This window comes from Gracilinanus agilis, chromosome 5 (genome assembly GCF_016433145.1).
Source record: "Gracilinanus agilis isolate LMUSP501 chromosome 5, AgileGrace, whole genome shotgun sequence".
In the NCBI taxonomy this organism is placed as follows: domain Eukaryota; kingdom Metazoa; phylum Chordata; class Mammalia; order Didelphimorphia; family Didelphidae; genus Gracilinanus; species Gracilinanus agilis.
Window position 1 is genome coordinate 200460125 of NC_058134.1, and position 18874 is coordinate 200478998.

Below are 18874 nucleotides of genomic sequence, written 5' to 3' on the forward strand. Positions count from 1 at the left end.
CCTTAGTCTGGAATTCAAGACTTTCCATAGTCTAACACCAGGCTACTTTTCTGAATTTATTTCACCCTCCACTACTACTCTGCACTTCAGTCAAACATATACTTGTCTCGTGATTTTTCATCTCGGGAAGTAAAGGCTTGAGGAGAATTTAAAATATCTATTGAGCAAACATCAAAAGTGGTTGTTGTTCAGTCATTTCGGTTGTATCCAATTCTTCATAACCTCATTTGGGGTTTTCTTTGCAAAGATATGAGAGTGATTTGCCATTTCCTTCTCCAGCTCATTTTACAGATGAGGAAACCGAGGCAAATGGGATTAAGTGACTTGCCCAGGGTCATACAGCTAGTACATGTCTGAGGCCAGATTTGAATCAGGAAGATGTCTTCCTGACTCTAGGCCCAGTACATTTTTCAATTTGCCACCTACTTACCCAGAAACACCAAAGGACTTTCTGCCCTTTTTTAGGAGTATTAATTATGCTTTTTTTTCCTGTATTCATTCTGGAAGTCTTGTAGATATTATACAATATCTGTGGTGAAGAAAATAAAACGTCAACAACCCATTGAGATCATCTTCCAGGCAAGAACCCATTGCTCATGTTTTTGGGGAAACACTAGGTGAGAGCCAGATCTATGCTTTGTTTTTAGACACGTCCCAGGCATTTGGCTCCAAGGTGGAATCGGTACCAGAGAGAAATCTAACCTCCCTCTTTAAAGATTGGGCCCCTCAGTATTGAAAACAGATCTATGTGAGCCCAGCGTCTCCTCCGGGGACCTGGGTGCCCATGAGAGGTAGTGCACCCAGACACCTCTTATTAAGTAGCACAACAGTTGTTATAAGGATTGGTAAAGGGAGTCTTTCACCAGTAGTTCCCCTTCTCTCAGTAAAATCACAAGTCCAAACCGCTTCCTTCTCCCCCTAAAAAAGTCATTTGACACTTCCCAGCTGTGTGACCCTGGGCAAGTCACTTGACCCCCATCGCCCACCCTTACCAATCTTCCACCTATGAGACAATACACCGAAGTACAAGGGTTTAAAAAAAAAAAAAAAAAGTAAAAAAAAAAAAAGTCATTTGAGTATGTTTCCTATTAGACTGTAAAATTCAAGAGAACAGGAACTGGCTCTCTTTCTACTGCCCTAAAGCCCTACACGGTACATTGTGATGAATAGGTGCCTAATCAATGTCAAATTGAATACTCTAATTTTTTTTCTTGACAGCCACACTCAATTACCTTTGCTCCTCCTCTCGGCCAGGAATATTCCTTGGTCAGCTCTGCTAAGGGGTTAATGGAGGCCAAATTTTTCCAAATCCCTGCTGATAGTTCTCATCCTCGGTGGCCCTGCCCCCTTAGTCATTGTTTGGCCAAGCTCTATACAAGGAGCCCTTTTCATCCCGTCCCACCTATCAGTGACTTAAGGCGCTTAATCATTCCTCCTGGTACTTTGATACATCTTATAAAAATTCTTTCAGCCTCACTGCATCACCCTTTCTTCAGACTGCCATCTAATGGTAGCCGAGGATAATCTTGTCCCTTGCTTGCCTCATAGGAGGTCTCTCTCCTCTTCTCTGATTCTTGCAGAGAGAATGGAGGGTCCACACGCTCCACGGGGGATCCCTCCTGCAAAGCCACAGCACCAGAAAGTCTTCCTTACCACAGTGACTAGGCAGAGCCCTCCCTCTCCCTGCGGTCTTCATTACTGAGATACTCACATCATTGGAATATGAAGGGGAGAGCCGGGCTCAATTTATCAGTGATTTTGTTCCAAAGATTTGTACGTGCACTTGTCTGAAAAATGGAATTCATTTTCCAGTAGAACCGATGAGTTCCAGAAAACACGTTGGTCTATACTGTAACTGAATTATAATTCTAATGATATCATAACTTGCCAGTTTCTCATTATTTCAATGAGAAATTTGTTCTGAGTGGCTGTGGAAGAAATGCAAAAATGCAAAAACCAAGTCTAAAGACTAGGGCTAAAGAAGGGGATCACTAATTAGAAAGAAGGGGTGAGGAGAGGGCTAAGTAACTCAGGGGATGGAGAGTCAAGCCTAGAGACAGGAGGTCCTGGGTTCAAATCTGACCTCAGATACTTCTTAGCTATGTGACCCTGGGCAAGTCACTTAATCCCCATTGCCTGACCCTTACCAACCACTCTTCTGCCTGGGAACCATTTACACAGTATTGACTCTAAGGCAGAGAGTAAGGGTTTAAAAAAGATTGGGAGCAGATAGGTGGCACAGAGGATAGAGTACTGTTTCTAGAATCAGGAAAATCTGAGTTCAAATCCAGCCTCACGATGCTTACTAGTTGTGAGACCTTGGGCAAGTCATAAAATCCTGTTTGCTCCAGTTTCCTCATCTGTAAAATGAGCTGGAGAAGGAAATGGCAAACCACTCCAGCATCCACCAAATGGAGTCATGAAAAGCTGGACTCAATTGAAACAACTCAACAACAACAACAAAAATTAGAAAAAAGTGCCCCAAAGAAACTTAAATGTGTCGAGCTCACTATACAATGTGAGGTTGTGTATCGAGGTTGGTGGCAGAGGCTGCAAGGGCCATTTCTGTTTGGGAGTGGCCCAGGGATGCCCAATTTCATCGCAGTTCGGTTCAGATTCAATAAGCAGCAATCACACATCTATTTCCTTCCAGCCTATGCTAACCCTTCTTCCGCCTATAATAGCAGAGTCGGGCACTGCTAGAACAAAAGCAGACCCCGAGGTTCCACAGACCTGGGGCAGATTTCATGATTACTTAGCTGTTCCCTTTAGGTGTGACTCCCAGCCTTTGGGTTCCTTCGGGTATTCTTAGCAGCCCTTTTCACACATACCTGGGGGAGGTGAGGCTTAGGTAAGAATGTGGGTGTGGGTAACCCTTGAATATCTGGTGCCAGGGGTCTCTCCTCATTCCAATGAAAGAAGAGTGACTCACGCCCTGATTCAGTATCTGCCCTGGGCTAGTTTAACTCTTAATGGTTGCTCAGGCTTTTTAATTACTGAAACAAGACACAAATACTTAGATCATTTTCTTTCTAGCCTGTTAATGAGACCTTCAATCTTTTAAGTTAAGATGGCTCTATTATCTTTTTTCTAAGCATCATTTTTCAATTCTTTTTTTTTTCCTGGCTCTGTTCTCATGCTTAGGGCATTAGAGGGAGTTCCTTGTTCATAAATTTCCTAATAATCACCTTGTGTTCATTTTCCTCTTTGGTCCAAATGTGTCCACTACTTCTACTCTAGACAATACCAATTTCTTTTTTTTTTTTTTAATTTTTTTTTAAGGAGTATTTTTTTTTAAAACCCTTGTACTTTGGTGTATTGTCTCATAGGTGGAAGATTGGTAAGGGTGGGCAATGGGGGTCAAGTGACTTGCCCAGGGTCACACAGCTGGGAAGTGGCTGAGGCCGACAATACCAATTTCTAAACCTCCAAAGGGACCCTAAGAGACCAGAAAGTCACCACCATGGATGAATATAACACCCCCCCCCCAAAAAAAAAAAAAACTTCTGAAGTAAACACTTTCCTTAGTGAGTCTCTTCCCTTAACAGCCTCAGTTCCAACCATCATCTGCTCCTACTTACAGCTCATTTTGTACCCATCTAAACAAATGGCTGTATTTGTAAAGACTGCTGCTACTCTCTCTACTCTTCATTTTCAGGATCCAATTGCCCTAGAATTGGCAGGCCCCCAGGTAAATGCTGGAATGCCCAACCTCAGATACACCCATCAAAGCATTCAGTTATGGAAAAAACATTGATCCACCCTTCTATGGCTAGGCTATATGTTATGGTTATGACCCACATTTCTCTCCAATGAATTCCTTAAATTGTAATAATTATCCTCCCACCCTCCAAAAAAACCCAACCTAAACATGGTATGATTTAATGGCCAACCTTGGCCACATAGAAGAGTTGAGAAAATGCTCCTCTCTCCCTTTATTGCTAGCTTCATGCAGACTTAGGATACCAAAGTCCAGCCCAAGGAAAGATGGAACACAAAAGAAGACAGTAGAACAAGCTGGCATGAAATCTACTTACAATATGAAGTACAGTCCAAGGAGATAGTAGAGAGGAGTCAATCTGCTGAAACCTCAAGGGTCCAATCCCTGGAATCCCGGAGGGAATGGGGCACACCAATTAGTAAAGTTTGGTGCATTTTTATACATTTTTTACTTTTACTTAATTTTTGTTTTATTTTTTATTCTTATTTAATTTTATACTAGATCTAGCAGGTCCAGACAATGGAGGGAAGGAAGCAAGGAACCTTGATTTGGGCATTGGTTCAATAGTTGATTCCTGCTTTTGGGGTAGGAGGCTTTGGGGAGGGAGGAAAGGGGAAAAGAAAGACTCCTGGGGCTTGGAGGCTATTTGATATTCAAACTCCCCACTAGCAGGACAGTGGCTTTGAGCTTTTATTGCTGGTCTTAATCTGATAGGGTGATTCCTTTTTTTGAACATCTTTGGGACTTATTTTTCTTCATTTGCAAGGATATAGAAATTGGCCTTTTCTGGAGTGGAAATGGTGGAGAGAGTTGGACTACAGAAGAAAATGGTCAGATCTTTGAGAATGTTATAAACATGGAACCCCTTCCACACCCTCGACATGTCAAAATAGAAGGAGAACAGAAACAGAACAAAAGGTTACTATCAGGGTCATTATAATTGCAAAAGTGGAGAATGACAGGTATGAAATATTGGATCTACTAACAGATATGCTATACCTGATGACTTGCTGGGGGACAGAGGGAGGAAAGATATACTCGGGTATGAAGGCAATGTCAAAACCAAAAATGCCAAAAAAATATTCTAAAATTGTCTGTAACCAAATAGAAGTAGAGTGGTTTCTGCTGCCCATCATTCTCATTCTACACTCTTTCACCTTTCATTTGCTTCCCCTTTTCCTAATTTTCTTTCAACTCCAACATAATGAAAAGCAACAAAATATGAAATTAAAAATAAAAATGTTGTGTTTCATTTGATAAAATACTTTATTCATTAGCACTTTTCTCAAGACACTAGATGCCCTGGGAGTGGCAGCAGCCCCCAGATCATCAATGCTGCTTTCAGGTAAGCCCTCACAGTTGCTTGTATCCCCACTAAGTGCCAACCAATTGCCACTCACAAGGCAAGCCAACCAGTTGAGCTGAAGCAGAAGGGCACCCTTTGGGGGAGACAGGAGACAGCACATTGCCAGACAAACTGAACCATACCCACAATTTAAAGACCTTCTCCCAACAGAACCTGAAGGACACAGCCCAGGATCCTGAACCCAAGAGCCCTGGGAAGAGCAATGCTTCCAGCCCAGAGCCCTCTACCATCATGCTGGGAAGCAAACCCTGGGAAGATGCGGCCTGGCAAATTCTTGTCCAAAGTTCTCAAGACTGGCATATGGTTCAATAGCAGCAAGTGATAGCATTTTATCGGTGGAAATGACATTGAAGAAGGGGCATTATTATTATCATCTGCCTTTTTAATGTACCCCAAGGACCACGGGACCTCCCTATCAGTCTTCTGTGTTTTCTCCCCCATTACAACGTAAGGCTCCTTGAGATTAGAAACTGATGTTTTCTATTTATATTCCTAGCACTTACCACAGTGCTTTGCACACAGTAGATACAGGTATCCTTCCACATCTTGGGCGTTAGGGGCCCAGCATCCCAGAGATCTGCAAAATCTGCATAAAATTTTCTGGCTTTTGCATTCTTTTCCCAAACTTTAACTTTTTATTTATTTTAACTTTAATGAATTATGTCCATTTTTGGTACTAAAAGATAAAATATGTTGATATTATATAATACTGCACATATATTTTATGTGTTTGTTTCTAAACTTGTTCTGCCTGTCATCTGCTGGCCTTCACGTGTTGTCTGCAGCTTCCACAAAACCCTCAAGAAATTCCCATTTAATTTTCTTATGCTGACTGGTGATTTAGCAAAACTGCAGTGAGAAAAGTCATGATGTGGTGTATTAATAAAGGCTTTATTCATTCATTCATCTCGCTAGGAGACCAGTTAGCAGAGATGCTTTTTTTTTCTTTGCCTATAAATTTATACTTTACTACAGATACTCTTGTCCTCATTTGGTCCTCCTCTAGGCCCCAACTAAGATATTCTGCCCTAAAAAACTCCCAGCTTTTACAATGGAATTTACAGGCAAGAATGCCTCTCCCTTCTTCCAAGAAAGACTCCCACTCTTCTACTAATCCTTGACTCTTTCAAGCTTCACCTTCATATTCCTTAGCCTAATTTAACACTCTCACGCTGAGAGGCACACCCCGTCTGCTAACATATTTGCACATCCTCCAAGTAAGGGATGCTTGGAATGTGTGTCCACAACCCCAACTAATCCATGCTCCAAGTAAGGCCTTGAATGGGTGGGATTTGGAGATAAGGAATGGTTGAAGTTATTGCCCTCAGTTATCACCCATATCTTTAATATCTTCTAGTTCTGATTGAGTCACCTGAACTCTGCCATGGGAAATCAACTGGCCTCTTGTGGCGAAGCAAATCTTGGGATAAATAGAACCAAAAGAAGGGAGATTGAGAATCGAAGGCTAGGAGAGTACACCGATAGAGCATAGATTAACAAATCTATGGACAACTTCATGAAATTAATTGAAATCATAGTAATAGCTAGTATTTATATAACACTTTAAGGAAATTACTTTATACATATTATCCATTTGATCCTCACAGCAAGCTTGAAAAGGAGATGCTGTTATTTATCCCCATTTTACAGATGAAGAAACTGAGGCAGACATGGGTGAAGTGACTTGCCCAGGGTCACAGTCAGTAAGTATGGAAGATTGGATTTGACTTCAGGTCCAGCACTCTATTTACTATTTTATAATAATAATAATCTATCTTCTAATAATAAAAACTAGCATTTACATGGCACTTCAAGATTTGCAAAGAGTTCAGTAAACAGAGCTCTACAAAATCTCATTTTATCTCATATTCAAAGACAAACTTCTGAAGCCTAATAAGCTCTGTGGGAAACTTCCAGACTACTGACAGAAAAAATGTTAATGAATTATCAAAAATTAACACAAGCCTTTCATTTATTTGCGTACAAATAGGGACTTTCTCAGAGTCCTCCAGGCCAAGACTATCTAAACTAACCATGGCCCTTTGTACCCTCTTTATCTGAAAACCTCATAAAATTGTTTACTTATTTCAAGATTGAATCCCACTATGTACACAAAGCCTTTCCTGATAACTGCTTGTACCCTGCCGAAAATATCTTGCATTTTGTATTATTGTGTACATAAGTACATATACTATGTATAAGCACTTATATGTATATATTCAATATGTGTACATACATCGTAAATATAAAAATAAAATGTATACAAAATGCATGTAATCCTCTGTGTGCGTGTTGTCTCTCCTAGAAGCCCCGGAGCGCAGGGATTTTTCTTTTCTTTTTTTTTTTTTTACATTTTTAAACCCTTAACGTCTGTGTATTAGCTCCCAGGTGGAAGAGTGGTAAGGGTGGGCAATGGGGGTCAAGTGACTTGCCCAGGGTCATACAGCTGGGAAGTGTCTGAGGCCGGATTTGAACCTAGGACCTCCCGTCTCTAGGCCTAGCTCTCAATCCACTGAGCTACCCAGCTGCCCCCTAAGTCGCCGTTTTTCTAAGCCTCAGGGTCACTGTAAAAGGAGAGAAAATAAAAGTAGCTGTAGTACCTGGCAGGGCTGTGGTGGGGCTCAAATGAGACAATGCATGTACAGTACTTTGCAAAATGTTAAATGCAAGATAAACATTGGTTGTGAACAAGGGGAGGGGTGGGAGCCAGACTGTGGGGAGCTGATGTTGGCAGAGAGGCAAGACACGGCATCTTCAGATACAGTCACTTTCTCGATTCTAACAACTTAGTACAAGGGAGATTGTGTATGGGGTGGGAAAAGGGAAGGGAGTTACTGAATAGTGACAAGAATTAGACAAAAGGAAGAAAAAGACACCAACAATAGAAGAGAGCAAAAAAAATAATTCATTAGGAAACACAATTCAGGGAATTTCTTTTGACCCCTTTGCTAATTTAATATACCTTATTCAGTTTCACATCCAATCTCCTTTAGGTTCTTTGTATATTAGAAGGTTTTTGTGGATGATTAAGAACATTTTTTAAAATCCAGAGAAGGAACCGAGATCACAGAAGAGAGCCAATGAACATTTTTTTTAAGCAGAAGAGCAAAATGGTCATGTCGTAGGAATTTTTTTTTTTTAACCCTTACTTTCTGTTTTAGTAACAACTCTAAGAAGGTAAGGGCTAAGCGACTGGGGTGAAGTGACTGACCCAGGGTCACACAGCTAGGAAGTGTCTGAAGCCAGATTTGAATTTGGGTCCCCCTGATTCTAGGCCTGGCATTCTATCTACGGAGCCACCTAGTTGCCCTGCACTGATTGGGACTCTTGTTTTCTCCCAAGCCCATCGCTCCTCCAAATTTAACCGATTTCTTTTGAGGGCACCACAAACTTCCCTGCCGACTAGATTCGTAACCTTTCGCTTACCTTCATTCCTAATATCTAAGCAGTTGTCAAGTCTTGGTTGTAGGCGGGGTTCTCAGCCTGGCTCCCTGCGTCTCCGGGGCTCCACGGGTAGATTTCGGTGAGGTTGGAGGGAGAAAAAGAAAATACGTGTCTATTTTCATGACTGTCAGCATTTCCTTCAGGTATGGATGAAGCCAATAGGCAGCCTGCGGGGACCCGTGACCCGGGGACGGAGAAGGTCTCCTTCACTCCAGGGCCTCGCCTCTTCTTGCTCCTTATAATGACCTCCCGTGCCCAGGCTCTTTCCTTACAAGCCTTCCTCCATATTCAGTGTGAAATAACAACGGGGCGTCTAGGTAGAGATTTCCGGAATTCCCCCTGATCTGTATAGAGTTCTAGAGAAATTAGGCCTGTTTGTACCCATCTGGGAACCCCGAGAGCCTGGGAAGGGCGCGAGACCCTCGCCCAGTGGGCCCTTTGCTGCTATCTCATTCGATCTTCCCGGTTTCCCCGTGTGGAGGGATTTAGGGAGTGTGGATCCTGCGCAGCCCGGGGGGAGAGACCTAGGAGTGACCGTCATGTGGCACGTCCTGGGCTCTCCCGTGGGGTGGGTGGCCCGAGTGACCCCGTGGCAGAGCCAGGAGCTGGAGCTGACGGGTTTTAGGCCTGCTTATCTGACCTGGCGATCTGAGAAGAGATGACATGGCCTGAGCCAGCTAAAGCCAGAAGTCAGACCTAGAAAGGCTTTGCTCTCTAACTCTTTTTCTCTCTACCTTTATCAACGTCACTCTTTTTACTCATAAACACTTGTAAATCTGGTCATATGGTCTCCAGACCAATTTTTATTTAAAACACCTGTGAGGTAGGTGCTGTTATTGCCTTTGTTTTACAGTTGAGAAATTAAACTCAACAGTAAGTGATTGACCCAGGGTCACAGAATCAGGACACGTCTGAGGCCAGAAAGGAACCGACTTCCTAATTCCAAGTCCAGGGATCTATCCACTGCATCACCGAGCTGCCATTTCTGCAGATGACTGAACCCTTGAAAGCTCAGATCGCTGTATCACCCAGACTTTTGAGAGAAAAGAGGGCTCAGGACAGAGCCTCAGAAGACCAAACAGTGGGCTACGGATGGCTGATGATACAGCAAAGGAAAATGAGAAGTGGTGGTCAGAGACAGGAGAACAGTGGGGAGAAAAGAGGAAGGGACGAGTCAACAGTGCTAAAAGCTACAGAAAGGCCAAGAATGAGGACTGAAAGTGGTGGAACTGAAATCCTAACTATTGGTGAAAGCTGATGCAAGATAGGTGACTATTTCTAGGAGTTTGGCTGTACGTGGGACATGTGATATAGCACAGTAGTTTGATAGGATGGCAGGGCTAAGTAAAGAATTTTATTTTAAAGGATTGGGAAGTATAATTATAGATAGCAAAGAGAGTGAATTAAGACTGAAGAGGAAAGTGAGAGAATACTCCAGAGGGCCGTGGATATACTTCCCAAAACAGCCCTGCCTTTTCATGGGCCAGGTGGCTATTTACATATGACCTACAGTTTCCACTTGGAGGATGCCTTACTTCCTGGCCTAGGAAACATTCATTCTTGGACTTATCTTCTCTCATCTATGATGAGAGATAAATGAATAGAGGATACATTCTCCAGAAATTCTAGCCTAAAACATTGCCCCTCTCTGCCTGATCATTACTGACTTGACTGCCATCTACTAAATCCAGGCTGAACTCTTTCTCTCTTTCATGACTTTTAATTCACCTTCCTGATTCTTTGTTGATTTTCAATAAACTATGAGTAATATTTAATTTTAGATTAGTTGTAAACGCACCTAAGGGATTTTCCATACACTTTGTAATTTCCTCAATGGGGTAACATTGAGAGATCCCTGCTTAACCCTGTAAAGCTCATCTGTGAAGCACTAAACTTAAAAAGCTCTTTAAAAATATTCAGGGGGCAGCTGGGTAGCTCAGTGGATTGAGAGTCAGGCCTAGAGATGGTCCTAGGTTCAAATCCGGCCTCAGACACTTCCCAGCTGTGTGACCCTGGGCAAGTCACTTGACTCCCATTGCCCACCCTTACCACTCTTCCACCTAGGAGCCAATACACAGAAGTTAAGGGTTTAAAAAAAACAACAACAAAAAAAATATTCAGATTTATTCTTGAAATATCAACATTAAAGCAGATTAGAGTTATGATATGCTTTCATCCTTTAAAAAGGTGAGGAAACTTTCTAATTCTTTTCATTATAAACAGAGAAGCAAGCTCACAAAAGCTTAAAGAAAATGTCTGCCAATGATAAAAACTTGTATTTCCTCAGTTTAGCCTTTGTATCAAAATTCTAAGAAAAAACAACTTTAATTGTCTATCAAGTATATCCTACTCATGTCTCAAGAGTAGGGACATTAAATAGGAATTAGCAATTTTGAGAAAAAAAAATATTTTGTAATAAACCATTAGCAGGTTCATAAAAATAAACCATCAGTCTTGGTTCAGGCTTGAAAGGTTTCAGAATGAAGAGTACTGTTAGTGGAATTTTATTCCTTGATTAAGTCCTCTTTAATCAAAAATGTATCAAAAACGAGTCTTCATCAATGCGGCTTTTGACCTTTCCTTTTCTTCATTTTTCCTCCAGTGACTTTGTTCCTTACACCTGTAGCATTTTCTGTATCATCATCATCTTTGTCTTCTCTGAAACGTTTCCTTTTCTCTCCTTGCTCTCTCATCTCCTACAAAAAAAAAAAAAATCAGAAAAAAGGTTGCATTTGCATTCTAATGTCCTCACAACTGTCCCTGATTTTTTTTTTTTAAGAAACCTCTATTTTCTGTCCCTCCAAGGAAAAAACTGCAGGTAGCAGCTAACACTTCCAAGGATGAATCTTTGTCTAGAATTTCTTCATTAAAGGATAAGACTTGGTTTGATACACATTGAAGAAGAGAAAAAAAAACAAATTCCCATACCATGCGGGCAAATCTCTGGGCTTCTGCCACACGCTCTGTCAACAACATGACCTCTTCTTCCTGTGTTGGGAAGGCAGGAAGTTTCTTCCCAATGAGATGTTCTATACGCTGGTAGAGTTCCACATCATACCTGCAGAAAAAGGAAACTCGTATGACTCTGGATCATCTGAGACTTAAAATCCACCCCAAAGTCTAATATTATGTTTCTCATTTCCAAGTAACCATTTCTTTTACCAAGTACAGGCCAAGTAAAAATACCATGCAATGCCCATGAGAATATTTACCTTCTTTCCTTGCAATAACAAACATACCACCCACTATAAAGACATATGTGCATGCAATATTCTCTGCTTCTCAATAGAGTTTAAGAAATGATATGGATACTTCAATTATTGCAAAGGAGAAGGAAAAGTACAAGTTCTCTGGCTCTAGAAACTAAGGAAAAGTAGGATTGCTTACTGTGTGACAAAGGTGATAGACTTGCCAGAGCGCCCAGCTCGAGCTGTCCGACCCACTCGATGGATATAATCCTAAAAAAATGAAGAATTTCCATCAGAAGCAAGAATTACATCAGAACTAAAGAAACAAAGGCAACAGCATGAAGCCAGGTCCCAAGAAAAACACTGCCAAGAACAGTCTAATTTCAAATCTAGGAGATAAAGGGGAGTTACTATTACAAAAATGGCAAACTGGCATGGGATTGTATTTCTAGTTCCAGAATTTATTAGTCTTTTTTGTGTTCCTCAGAAAGTCATTACAAGGTGGTAAGTACAGCCTCATTTTCCCTTCTTTTTTGCACAATGATAATCTACATAGTAAATTATGTCCAAGTCTATAAGAAACTGAAAATCCCAAATTCGGTCAGTTGACTGAAGCTAGCATGTTTGAAATCTTCACTCTTGTGCCCTTGAGGAAAGGAGTCGTTAATCATGACCTCAACCACCTGGTTTTTTTAGCCCATAGTAAACAATGATAAAAATTTGCTGATTTGACTTGGTTTTTCTTGCTCTACAAATTTTTGTCTTATTTTTGACACTCACTAGTAGATGAAATCAGAAAATATCTCCATTTAGAAATGTTATTTAAGTTAAAGCAACAATTCATCAGAACTTACCTTGGAATGAGTAGGAATGTCAAAGTTAACCACAACATCCACATGGGGAATGTCCAAACCTCGACTTGCAACATCAGTGGCAAGCAGAATGGATCTCGCTTTTGCCTTGAATTTATTAAGAGAACCCAGGCGTTTATTCTAAAAGAACAAAAAGAAAGAAAGAAGAGTATGTGTATGATGAGAGGAGAAAGTAGGACACTAGGATGTGTAAAGTGAAGCACAGAATACAAGATATATATATATATATGCGCAATACATACATACATGTATTAGGTCCTAATTCAAACACCATGACTAGTTTAAAACTAGGGTTAGAAAATGGCAAATGTTAAAGAAAACTGAAAGTATGGAATCTGAATAAAATATTATTTTCCTCCCAAAAAAAACCTCTTCCCAACTCACCTATTTTTATTGAAAAATTCTCAACCACTAGAGGTTTCTAATACCCACTGCATTTTCTATAATGACACCACCATTTTTCTAATCACTCAAACTCAAAAATCCTATCAATCACAGAGTCACAGAATCTGGAGTTGGAAAGGACCTCAATGGCCATTTAATCCAGCCCATACCTGAGAAAAATTCTCTCTAAAATGTAAACCAAAGGGCACCCACCACCTCCCAAGGCACTTCACTCCACTTTGGGGAAATTCTAGCTTTTTCCTGAAGAGGCAATTTTCATTAGAAGAAATCAAAGTTATCTCATTATATCAAAAAAATATTTTAAGTCAGTACTGATTAGAGAAATACAAATTAAAACAATTCTGAGGTACTACTTCATACCTATCAGATTGGCTAATATGACTGAAAAGGAAAATGACAAATGTTGGAGGAGCTGTGGGAAAACTGGGACACTGTTACTATGAATTGATCCAATCATTCTAGAGAACAATATAGAATTGTGCCCCAAAGGTCTATAAAACTTTGCATACCCTTTGACTCAGCAATATCACCACTAGGCCTATATCCCAAAAAGATAAAAACAAAAAGAAAAAGGACCTATATATACAAAGATATTTAGAGCAAATCTTTTTGAGGTAGCAAAGAATTGGAAATTGAGAGGATGCCCATCAAATGGAGAATGGCTGAACAAGTTGTGGTATATGATTGTGATGGAATACTATTGTGCTATATGAAATGAACAACAGAACACTTTCAGAAAAACCTGGAAAGAATTACATGGACTGAAGCAAAGCGAAGTGAGAAGAACCAAAACAGTGTACACAGTAAAAGCAATATTGTATAATGATCAACTGTGAAAAATGACTCAGCTATTCTCAACAATAAAATGATCTAAGAAAATCCAAAAGGACTTATGATGAAAAATGCTGTCTATCTCCAGAAAAACAACTTTTGGTGTCTGAGTATTAACTGAAGCATGTTCTTCAGACAACTCATCTTTTTCCCTTCCTCCTTGGAATTGCTTCTCTTTGTGTCTTTAGCATTTCATTCTCAAGAACTTCCCACACTTCTTGGGCTCACCTTCAAAGCCTGCAGAAGTTTAGGCTACAGAATACTCCTTATCTTCCTAGAGTGAAACCTTTGAAATCTACGCTGCCCAAATATAGCAGAAAGTGGACTACTGTCAGACCTTTGCCAGTTTTCCCCTCTGTTAACACAAACTCTAAGAGGGAATAGTTGTGTTATACATCATTTCCATTATTTCCACGCTAGAAAAGTTTCTTCTTGTTGGCAAGAATCAAATCTTAGAATAGAACTGCCCTTGTTGGTTCTACCACCTTAAAAAAAAAAAAACACCTTACTTTCTTAGTATCAATTCTAAGACAGAAGAGTGGCAAGGACTAAGCAACCAGAGTTAAATGGCTTCCCAGGTCACACAGCTAGGAAGCATCTGAGGCAAATTCAAAACCAAGTTCTTCCAATACCAGATCTAGAATCCCATCTGCTGTGCTACCCAACTGCCCTTCTACTACCTTTTGTAGGATAAAATGTTCATGAAGGCAAATTAAAATATAGTTTCCTTGCTTTTAATAACAACAATGTTCCAGCAGCCGTATTATTCCTCTCTGTCAGGTCTATTATCTATTTCCCAAAATCACCATCCACCTTCTATTTCTGTCCAGATAATCTATAGAAAATTGCAGTAGCAATATATCTTCTGAATTCTGCTTCCACTGATCTTCACCCAAGTATTCTAACATGTCTCCCCTCTTTGGTTCCAGGACTCTCACTTGAGTATATCTTAATTGTATAATACTAAATCTCCCTTCATTTTTTCTAATCTATTCTATTTCTCCTGAATAAGTCATACCCTTCCAGATCCATATTCCATTCACGGGTCTCATCGTTTCAACTCTTATTGAGAGCTTTATGTTCAAATTTGTCTCCATGAATTCAAATCTCTGATTCTCCCTACTTGTAATCCATGATTTGTACATTCATGTATAAACAAGAAATCATATGCTTTTGTTATTGTCTCCTTTCTTGGATTTTGTCTTATGAAATATTCTGGGTCTCAACTGTTCTTCCCATATTGTAATTATATTCTATATTATCTAGTAATCCAAAACCATTTTGATTATTTTTGCAAGAGTTCAGGCATATATATCCTTACCTCCTTTTCGAATGAACTTCATCCCTGGTCAGCAATCTAACTAAACTAAACTAAACTAAAAAATAACAGACAAACCAGATCCTCCATACTTGGCAACAATCTGCCTTTCTAGAAGGAATTTATGACCATGAAAGAGATAGAGAACACTGCAAAATGTAAAATGAATAATTTTGATTATATTAACTTAAGAAGGTTTTGTACAAACAAAAGCAATGCAACCAAAATTAGATAAGAAGCAACAAACTGGGAAAATTTTTTATAACAAAATTCTGACAAAGGTCTAATTTCCCAAATATATAAGGAACTAAGTCAAATGTACAAGAAATCAAGTCAGTCCCCAATTGATAAATGTTCAAAAGATATGAATAGGCAGTTTTCAGACGAAGAAATAAAAGATATCAATAATCACAAGAAAAAGTGTTCTAAATCCCTCCTAATTAGAGAAATGCAAATCAAAACAACTCTGAGGTACATCTCACACCTAGCAAATTGGCCAATATGACAATAAAGGAAAATAATAAATGTTGGAGGGCATGTGGCAAAATTGGGACACTAACACACTGCTGGTAGAGTTGTAAATTGATTCAACCATAATTTGGAATTATGCCCAAAGGACTTTTTTTTTAATCCTTACCTTCCACCTTAGAATTAATACTATGAATTGGTTCCAAGGCAGAAGAGTGGTAAGCACTAGGCAATGGGAGTTAAGTGACTTGCCCAGGGTCACACAGCTAGGAAGTGTCTGAGGCCAGATTCAAACCTAGGACCTCCCATCTCTAGGCCTGGCTCTCCATACACTGAGCTACCCAGCTGCCCCCACAAAGGGGTTTAAAAGAATCCAGCAATATCACTACTAGGTTTGTACCCCAAAGAGATAATAAGGAAAAATGTTTGTACAAAAAAAATTGGGTTCCGGGTTAAGATGGCGGCAGAGTAAAAAGCAGCTCTTAACCTCTCCTGACCGAAACACACAAGACTCCTCAAGGGGACATAAAAACAAGTCCAGACAAACGGAGGAACCCCACAACAGGGCACAGCGTGGAAGGTACGTGGAATCGAGGCATTTCCATGCTATAAAGGGGTGAAACAGCTCTCACTAAATCGCGGGCTGAGCAACCACCCCACCCCCATCCCTTCCACACACACCACCTATAGCTCCGAAGCCAGATAAAAAGAAATAGAACAAGTTTGGGGCACCCATGGAGTCACTGGGAGCTCCAGGGCCTGTTCCTGGGAGCAGCAAGATTTAGGACCCCAAAAAGCCAACAAACGCACACAAAATCTGAGCGCGGAAGCAGGGCGCCGAGAGCGGAGGCAGAGCGCAAGCACGGGCAGAGGTGTGGGTGGTGGAGGCAGACACAGCCACGAGCTAAAGCTCTGAAACCCTGAGTGGGGAACCAGTGCAAACGGGTATACGACTGTGGAAGCAGCACCCTGAGACTTCTAAAGAAACCTCCGGCAGAGGATCAAGCAAGGGGGTCCACCAGGGGGCTTGACATTGGGAAAAAACCAGAACTCAGACCTCAGGAGCCAAAAGACCGTGGACAGACCCTGAGATCGAGGATAAACCTGAGAAGCTGCTGGGCTAACGATGGCTACCCAGTCTCAGGAAGTTCAGAAGAGAAAGATTAACAACAAGAAAAAGAAGTCTTTAACACTCGACAACTTTTACACAGAGAAAATCCAGACAACCGAGCAAACAGAGGAGGAGAACAAACAAGCATCCGGACCCTCCTCAAATAAGGAAAACTCCTCACAAGCTATGGAAGAGTTCAAAACTGAGATTTTGAGGAAAATGGAAGAGATCTGGCAAGAAAATAACAGTTTAAAAGGTAGAATCTTGCAATTGGAAAGTGAGGCTCAGAAACCAAATGAACTGATAAGTAAATTGAACAACAGAAATGACCAGATTGAAAAGGAATACCAGAAGATTATAGCCGAAAACCAGAAGATTATAGCCAAAAACCGAAAGATTATAGCCAAAAACCAATCCCTAAAGGTTAGAATTGAGCAATTGGAAGCTAATGATCTCTCAAGACAACAAGAACAAATAAAACAAAGTCAAAAGACTGAAAAAATAGAAGGAAACATGAAATATCTCAATGAGAGAGTGACAGACCAAGAAAACTGGTCTAGAAGAGACAATTTGAGAATAATTGGTCTTCCAGAAAAACCAGAAATTAATAGAAACCTGGACTCCATACTAACAGAAATAATTCAGCAAAATTGCCCTGAAGTCCTACAACAAGAGGACAATATAGACATTGAAAGGATTCATAGAACACCTGTGACATTTGATCAAGAAAAGAAAACACCCAGAAATATAATAGCCAAGTTCAAGAGTTTCCAAGCAAAAGAAAAAATCTTACAAGAAGCCAGAAAGAAACAATTCAAATATCAAGGAACACCAATCAGGATCACACAGGATCTGGCAGCCTCCACGCTAAAAGATCGCAAGGCTTGGAATACGATATTCAGAAAGGCAAGAGAGCTGGGCCTGCAACCACGGATCAACTACCCATCAAAATTGACTATATATTTCCAGGGGAAAGTATGGGCATTCAACAAAAGGGCACCTGGACAGGAAAATCAAAAACTAATTGGAAATTAAATAATATGATTCTTCAAAACCAATTTGTCAAAGAAGGAATCATAGAAACAATCAACAATTTCATTGAAGAAAATGACAATGATGAGACATCCTACCAAACTCTGTGGGATGCGGCCAAGGCAGTACTCAGGGGGAAATTTATATCCTTGAGTGCATATATTAACAAATTAAGGAGGGCAGAGATCAATGAATTGGGCATGCAACTCAAAAAATTAGAAAGCGAGCAAATTAAAAATCCCCAGATGAAAACTAAATTAGAAATACTAAAAACCAAGGGAGAAATTAATAAAATCGAAAGTAAAAGAACTATTGAATTAATAAATAAGACTAGAAGCTGGTACTTTGAAAAAACAGATAAAATAGACAAAGTACTGGTCAATCTAATAAAAAAAAGGAAAGAAGAAAACCAAATTGATAGTATCAAAGATGAAAAGGGAGACCTCACCTCTAATGAAGGGGAAATTAAAGCAATCATTAAAAACTATTTTGCCCAATTATATGGCAATAAATATAACAATTTAGGAGATATGGACGAATATTTACAAAAATATAAACTGCCTAGATTAACAGCAGAAGAAATAGAATACCTAAATAATCCCATATCAGAAAAAGAAATTGAACAAGCCATCAAAGAACTCCCTAAGAAAAAATCGCCAGGGCCTGATGGATTCACAAGTGAATTCTATCAGACATTCAAAGAGCAACTAATCCCAATACTATACAAATTATTTGATATGATAAGCAAAGAAGGAGTCCTACCAAATTCCTTTTATGACACAAATATGGTACTGATTCCAAAGCCAGGGAGATCAAAAACAGAGAAAGAAAACTACAGACAAATCTCCCTAATGAACATAGATGCAAAAATCTTAAATAGAATACTAGCAAAGAGACTCCAGCAAGTAATTAAGAAGATCATTCACCATGATCAGGTGGGATTTATACCAGGAATGCAAGGTTGGTTCAGCATTAGGAAAACCATCCACATAATTGACCATATCAACAGTCTAACAAACAAAAATCACATGATTATCTCAATAGATGCTGAAAAAGCCTTTGACAAAATACAGCATCCATTCCTATTGAAAACACTGAAAAGTATAGGAATAGAAGGA

General features: G+C 40.0%; 1 protein-coding gene across 2 annotated transcripts in view; it reads right to left on the minus strand.

Moving 5' to 3' along the window:
* Nucleotides 1-10640: 10640 nt before the first annotated feature.
* DDX47 (DEAD-box helicase 47) overlaps nucleotides 10641-18874 on the minus strand; it is a 19948-nt gene continuing 11714 nt past the window's right edge. For both annotated transcript variants that reach the window (XM_044677755.1, XM_044677754.1), the window contains 4 exons: nucleotides 12574-12711; nucleotides 11919-11989; nucleotides 11460-11589; nucleotides 10641-11227 (listed from right to left, as the gene is read on the minus strand). In XM_044677755.1, coding sequence (XP_044533690.1) covers nucleotides 11090-11227; nucleotides 11460-11589; nucleotides 11919-11989; nucleotides 12574-12711 — 477 coding nt within the window. In that variant the 3' untranslated portion in view covers nucleotides 10641-11089. The remainder of the gene's footprint in view (nucleotides 11228-11459; nucleotides 11590-11918; nucleotides 11990-12573; nucleotides 12712-18874) is intronic.